Source organism: Miscanthus floridulus, chromosome 4 (genome assembly GCF_019320115.1).
Source record: "Miscanthus floridulus cultivar M001 chromosome 4, ASM1932011v1, whole genome shotgun sequence".
In the NCBI taxonomy this organism is placed as follows: domain Eukaryota; kingdom Viridiplantae; phylum Streptophyta; class Magnoliopsida; order Poales; family Poaceae; genus Miscanthus; species Miscanthus floridulus.
In genome coordinates, this window is record NC_089583.1 from 250,568 (window position 1) to 257,916 (window position 7,349).

General features: G+C 56.7%; 1 protein-coding gene across 1 annotated transcript; it reads right to left on the minus strand.

The window, feature by feature from the left end:
• Positions 1 to 5,271: 5,271 nt before the first annotated feature.
• LOC136550675 (uncharacterized) lies at positions 5,272 to 6,482 on the minus strand. Its single transcript, XM_066542288.1, has 3 exons — positions 6,453 to 6,482; positions 6,213 to 6,367; positions 5,272 to 5,698 (listed from the first exon to the last, which is right to left on the minus strand). The coding sequence occupies exons 1-3, from the start codon at positions 6,480 to 6,482 to the stop codon at positions 5,272 to 5,274; spliced, it is 612 nt and encodes a 203-aa protein (XP_066398385.1).
• Between the last annotated feature and the right edge of the window lie 867 nt (positions 6,483 to 7,349).

Here is a 7,349-nt window from a genome sequence, read left to right on the forward strand (position 1 = left end):
AGTTAAGAAGAAAAATGGGAAGTGGAGAATGTATGTAGACTACACCGGTCTAAACAAAGCATGTCCAAAAGTCCCTTTCCCATTACCCCGAATCGACCAAATCATTGACTCCACTATGGGATGTGAAACCCTATCCTTCCTTGATGCGTATTCCGGTTACCATCAAATCAAGATGAAAGAGTCCGACCAGCTCGCGACTTATTTCATCACACTATTTGGCATGTACTGCTATGTGACTATGCCGTTCGGCCTCAGAAATGCAAGGGCCACATACCAGCGGTGCATGACCCATGTTTTTGGTGAGCACATTGGGCGAACCATCGAGGCCTACGAGGATGACATTGTGGTCAAGTCTAGGAAGGCCAGTGATCTCATCAGTGACTTGGAAATAGTCTTTAGATGCCTCAGAGAAAAGGGCATCAAGCTCAACCCCAAGAAGTGTGTCTTCGGGGTCCCCCGAGGCATGCTCTTAGGATTCATAGTCTCGGAACACAGCATTGAGGCCAACCTGGAGAAGGTCTCGGCCGTAACCAACATGGGGCCAATATGAGACCTTAAGGGAGTGCAGAGGGTTATGGGATGCCTTGCGGCCTTGAGCTGCTTCATCTCGCGCCTTGGCAAAAAAGGCATGCCCCTGTACCACCTATTGAGAAAATCAGAATGCTTTTCTTGGACCCCCGAGGCCGAAGAAGCCCTTGCCAAGCTCAAAGCATTGCTCACCAATCCTCCCGTCCTGGTACCACCAGCCACGGGCGAGGCCCTCTTACTCTACGTCGCTACAACAGCCCAAGTGGCTAGCGTGGCAGTGGTGGTCGAGAGGTAGGAAGAGGGGCACGCCCTACCCATCCAATGACCTATTTACTTCATCAACGAAGTACTCTTTGAGACCAAAACATGCTACCCCCCACATCCAGAAACTGATCTACGTCATAGTCTTGGCTCGATGCAAGCTGCATCACTACTTCGAATCCCACCCGGTAACCATGGTGTCGTCTTTCCCCCTGGGGGAGATAATCCATAACCGGGAGGCCTCAGGTAGGATAGCCAAGTGGGCCATCGAACTCATGGGGGTGGCTCTATCCTTTGCACCTCGGAAAGCAATCAAGTCTTAGGTCCTGGCCAATTTCATGGTAGGGTGGACCGACATCCAACTGCCACCCGCCCAAGTCTAGGCAGAATGCTGGACCATGTACTTCAATGGGTCACTGATGAAGACTGGGGTGGGCGTGGGTCTGCTCTTCATCTCACCCCATGGAGTACACATGCACTACATGATTCGGCTCCACTTTGCCACCTCCAACAACGCAGCCGAGTATGAAGCCCTCGTCAATGGCTTGTAGATCGCCGTCGAACTTGGAGTATGGTGTCTCGACGTACAGGGCAATTCGCAGCTCATTGTTGATCAAGTGATGAAGGAGTCGAACTATCATGACCCCAAAATGGAGGCATACTACAAGCTGGTACATTGCCTTGAAGACAAGTTCAACGGCCTCAAACTCAACCACATCGCGCGCAAATTCAATGAGGCCACGGACAAACTAACAAAGATGGTGTCGGCGTGGGCCCCGGTTCCCCCGAACGTCTTCACCAAAGACCTCCACAAACCTTCCACCGACTGCGCCTTGGCGGCGGAAGAGGGCCCAGCGGTCGAGCCCCCGTAGGGCTCGGGGCCCCCTCTGGTGTCGAGGCTCCTTCGGCCGAGCCTGAGGTCATGGAAGTCAACACAGAGCCTCCTGAGGCCAACCAGGGCATGGACTGGCGGGTCCCATCCCTTGATTGCCTTGTCCGAGGAGAGCTTCCCGCTGATAGGAATGAAGCCCAGCAGCTTGCTCGGTGAGCCAAGACTTACATTCTCAGTGACGGTGAATTGTACATGCGAAGCCCATCTGGCGTCCTCCAACGATGCATCACTACCGAGGCAGGTCGAGCCCTACTTTGGGACTTGCACGCGGGAGCCTGCGGGCACCATGCGGCACCTCAGACACTCGTCGGAAACGCCTTCCGCCAAGGGTTCTATTGGCCAACAGCAGTTGCTGACGCCACCAAGCTCGTATGCTCCTACAAGGGATGCCAGTACTATGCACGACAGATGCATCTCCTGGCTCAGGGCCTCCAAACCATCCCTATCACGTGGCCGTTTGCCGTGTGGGGGCTCGATATGGTTGGGCCTCTGCAAAAGGCCCTTGGGGGCTTCACCCATTTGCTGGTAGCAATCGATAAGTTCTCCAAGTGGATCGAGCCTCACCTGATCAGTCAAATCAAATCCAAGCAAGCGGTGCTGTTCTTCACTAATATCATCCATAGGTTCGGGGTTCCGAACACCATCATCACTGACAACGGGACGCAATTCACCGGCCGCAAGTTCCTGACGTTCTATGATGACCACCACACCCATGTGGCCTGGTCGGCCATGGGACATCCTATGACAAATGGCCAAGTAGAGCGTGCCAATGGCATGATCCTACAAGGCCTCAAGCCAAGAATATACAACCGGTTGAAGAAGTTTGGCAAGAAATGGCTTGCTGAACTCCCGTCGATAATCTGGAGCCTGAGGAATACCCCTAGCCGAGCCACGGGGTTCACACCATTCTTCTTGGTCTATGGAGCCGAGGCCATCCTCCCCACTAACTTGGAGTATGGTTCCCCGAGGCTATAGGCCAACAACGAGCAAAGTAACCGCACCACCCGCAAGGACACCCTCGACCAACTGGAGGAAGCCCGAGACGTTGCGCTGCTACATTTGGCCAAGTACCAGCAAGCCCTGCGACGCTATCAAGCCCAACACATTCTAAGCCAAGACCTAAAAGTGGGCATCCTGGTGCTGAGGCTAAGGCAGAGCAACAAGGGCCGTCACAAGCTGACCCCGCCAAGGGAAGGACCATACATCGTCGCCCAAGTGCTAAAGCTCGGGACCTACAAGCTAGCCAATGAGAAGGGTGAAATCCTCACCAATGCTTGGAACATAGAACAACTACATTGCTTTTACCCTTAAATTTCCAAGCATTGTATATATTGTTTTTTGAAATACAATTAAGGAGCATTCTTTAGTTGTTCTAATCTTTCAAGAAACCCACCGGGTCCGTCAAGGGCCTCAGCGATATGATAACTTCGTAGGGAGACTCGGCTCCACCTCTACAGAGGTGCCCACTATGGGGCTCGAACAAGACATGGCTCTGCCTCTACAAAACCGAGCCTCCCTAGGGGGCTAGAAGGGGGGACCCCCCTAAGTCCCACGCACCATTTTTAGTCGTTTTTTGAAAAAATTTCTACGCCAAACTCTCTAGTGTGCTCTAACAAATCGATTGTAAAAAACCTAAGGACCGAAAGACTGTCTCAAGGCTAGAAGGCCGGCTGAGTCGTGAGACAGCCTACGCCTCCGAGCTACGGCACTCCCTCACCACCTTTTGCCCGAGGGGCAGCTTAGGCTTCGAGGAAGTTTTTTGCAAGAGATTTGTTCAGAAACGAGACAGAGGGCAGAGGCTCGAAAATACAATGAAAAACAATTAAAGAAGCGTAGACGCATGATCACTTTAAAAAGGCCTAGATGGCCACCAGTGTTATGGTAGGGTAACATAATCCCTAATCTAATTACACGGCCTCTTGGGCCCAGGTCAAGGCTCAGGGTCTCTAGCATCGGTGGACAGCATAGGAGGGACCACCTCCTCTTCGAACAGCTTAGCCAGCACTGCACCGGGGCCCTCCGCCACCTCCATCAGCTTCGCTACCTCCTCGTTAGCCTCCCCATCATCATCGGGCAAGACATAGCCATCGCTGATGGCCTTGAGGTCGATGCCGATGTAGTGCGAGGCGATGACGGCTAGGGCGCACTTAACGCCCGTGTGCAGCGCCCCTTGGAGTTGCTCACGCACTTGGCCGCTCAATGCGACTAGGCGGCTCCTAAGGGAGATGCTCGACTAGGCCCCCTCAACCTCCAGGGCCTCACACATAGTACGGGCAGCACTTTTCAGCGCATCGTGCTCCCCGATCTTGGCCTCAAGCACCGCCCGCACTGCTTCTGAGGCTTTGGTTGCTCGGGTGACCTCCTTCTCCAACTTTATGCCAAAACAAATGGAATGGAGCTTAGCGCAAAGGAAAACAAGCCAAATAGGGGCGGATGCCTATAGGACTCACCCCCGGCTTTCTCCTCCCAGCACTAGGCCTCGACTCGAGAAGCCTCAGCCTTCTCCTTCTAGAGCTAGGCCTCGACCCGAGAGGCCTCGGCTTTCTCCTTCAGGCGCTGGACCTCGACTCGGGAGGCTCGGTCGCCCTGGAAGCCTCTTCCTCCAGCTTTGCATCACACCAAGGAGTTAGGGGCCGAACATAAGAAAGACAAATAAAACAAGGGGAATAAGACTCACCCTCGGCCTTTCCCCTCCAGACCACAGCCTTGGTCCGGGAAGCCTCAACCGCCTTGAGGGCCTCATCCAAGGCACCTTTCGTTAGCTGGTGCACACCCTGCTCCGTCCCTAGTTGTCCAGCAAGGGCCTTGACAAAGGCCATGGCTTCCCTAGCTCGAGACCTGGAGGCGTCCTGATCACCAGCCACGTGGGTCAGCTCCTCCCCCAACTCCTTGACCCTCGCCGCTAAGGGGACGACCTGCTCCTGAGCCGCCGCTACCGTAGCCTTCATATCGGTACCGCGTAGGCGGAGGTCCTCCACCTCCACACTCCACGCCGACAGAAGCTCATTGGCACGAGTAAGCAGGTCCTTCTACCGCTGGAGCTAGTCCCAAACGTCCCTCTCCCACCGGAGAAAGACTGACTTCCCAAGGGACTAGGTCTCGAGCTCCTAGGTAAGCAGAACAGGGGTCATGCACTGCGAAAAAACTCAGAAAAAAAATGACACCACACGAGAAAGGTAGACGCATACCTAGGCAACCCTGGGCAGGTCGTCGGCCATGACGGACAGCGCTATCCACAGCGACTGCTTCGCCAGCTGGTGGTATTGCTCGAAGGTGTCCCAGCGCCCCCCCTCGGCCGTGTCCTCAAGGGCGAATAGAGGCTCCCCCTCAGGGTCGTCCCGGCTCCGCCACAAGACACGCGGGTGGTCCCACCCACGGGGCTTAGGTTGCACCTGAACAAGGGCCGAGCTTCCCTCGCCAGAGGCCAAAGCAGGCTGCTCCATGGTGCTGACCGCCTCGGCATCTGCCCCCTCCACTTCCTGGGTGCTCTCCTGCAACAGCGGCAGGCCTTGGACTAGGGGTGGCACTGAGGCCTCCGCCATCTTCATCTCCACTTCCTAGGTCACCGACAGCACCGCGGTCACGTCGGCCTAGGCTGCCCCAGCCTCGGTGGTCCTAGGGGCTCTGGCCTCCACCATCATGGCCTTGGTGGTCTCGGGGGCTCTGGCCCCCGCCAACACGGCCTCGGTGGTCCTAGGCACCCCGACCTCCGTCGCCTCAGCCTCAGAGGTCCGGGGGGCCTCGACCTCAGTGGCCTCAGCAACCAAGGATGCCTTAGCCTCATCTGACCCACGGGCCTTAGCCTTGCAGGACAGAGGCGCTCCCTCCCCTCCCTGTGTTGAGGTCGCCTTGGCATCCTCTCCTTGGGTGACCAGCTCCTTCGGGTCGGCCCTCGCCGGCACCACGCCATGTTGCATGGCGGCTTGCGCCTCTACCACCCAGTGGGCGATGGAGCTGGGGCTCACCTTGAGCGCCTTAAGTGGCGCCAAGGCGGGCACATCCATAGGACACTTCTGGCTAAAGACAAGATACTTACGGGTCAGCATGCGACCAAAGAACGAACGGAAAATGCTGCAACTCTACCAAAAATACGCTTACCTCGAACGGGGCTACAACCGCTTCGGCACGATGACCCTCCTCTGTGAAGGCGGCGGAGGCACGGCCTTTGTATCCACCAGTTTAGGCTGGTCCTCGATGGACCTCGGCCCCCCTCGGTCCTCTACGGGGGTAGTTGCATTGCCCCTGCCGCCACCTGCTCCACCTCTGCCATCGAGCCCACCGGGCTGATGGCGCGCTTTCCCAACGCCCGCGCCTTGGGGATGTCGGCCTCGACCCCAAGGCATCTCCTCCTCCTAGGAGTGCTGGGCTGCTCGTCGATGCCCCAGGCACCGTCTCCCTGACGTTAGGGAGATGGTCCAGGGGACCTCGCCCCACCTTGCTCTCGTCATCTCCATCTTAGGCATCTGTCGATAGTGATGGCGATGGAGATGACTCCATAGGGAGACCATCCTACCTCTACTGCTGATGGCACTTATCCAGTCCCTCGCATGCAAGGATCTTCCTCGTGCAATTTGCCTCCATGGCGTCCTTTTGCCTCTTCTGCACCTCGGCGTGCGCTCGGTTCGTCGCCCGCCGTGCTGCGTCCTCGGGAACAGGCGGTGGGGAGGCTCGCACATCCCTCAGCCCCTGTGGGAACGACGAATGCAAATAAGCAAATAGGAAAAGGCAAGGAACGAGGAGGCCTCGGAGGTCGCAGCGGCGCATGACTTACCAAAGAAAGGTACCCCCACGACGGGTGCATCGTGATAGGGGTCAGACCACCACTCTTCAGCTGCCCCTCCACCGTCTCCCTCACCCACCGTAGAATCTCCTCATCGAAGAGGGAGAAGGCGAACTTTCAGATGCCCTCGATCGGCTCCTTTGGCCTCATGTCGAATATGCGCCACCGCCGAGCCATCAGAGGCAGCACCCTCTGGCGGTGGAAGGCCGCCATGACCATAGCCACTGTAAGGCCATGGTTCCATAGCCTCTCCAGCCCCTCTAGCAGTGGCTACAGCTTGGGCTGATCCTCCCTCAGGACACCATACTTCCACTTCTCCGAACAGCTCTCCACGATTCGCCCGATGTAGTGGGGAAGTCCGCCATCGTCGTTGTGGATGTAGAACCAGCTAGTGTACCAACGGCGATTGGTTGACGTTAGCTGGGCTAGGATGTAAAGGTGCTGACAGTCCTAGCACACTTGGAGAGTGCAGCCACCGGCCCCCACTGCCTTCCTCATGCCCAACATGCCCGTTGGTTTGGTGGTATGCCCTGCCCAAAAAAGGTGGAGCCACAGCTCCCAGTGGGGGGCAATCCCTAGGTACCCCTCACAGACGGCGACGAATATGGCCGCCTACGTGATGGAGTTGGGGTTGAAGTTGTGGAGATCCACGCCGTAGTAGTGCGGGAGCGCCCGCATGAATCGGTCTACCGGCAAGCCGAGGCTGCGCTTGTGAAAGGACACGAAGCTCATGACGTAGCCGTCATGTGGCCTCGGCTTTGGCTCGCCCGATGGAGCGATCCACTCTGGCCTATTGGGGTCAGTAACCGGATGGAGAAGGCCATCATCGACGAGCGACTATAGCGTCTCCATGGTGATGTCAGATGGATCCCAAGGGTCCACCTTAAT

Coding starts and splice junctions, on each gene's coding strand:
- LOC136550675 (XM_066542288.1), bottom strand. CDS start 6,482: ATGCACCCGTCGTGGGGGTACCTTTCTTTG. Junction 6,368..6,452: donor CGTGGGGGTACCTTTCTTTG/GTAAGTCATGCG, acceptor TCGTTCCCACAG/GGGCTGAGGGATGTGCGAGC. Junction 5,699..6,212: donor GCATGCGAGGGACTGGATAA/GTGCCATCAGCA, acceptor TCTTGTCTTTAG/CCAGAAGTGTCCTATGGATG.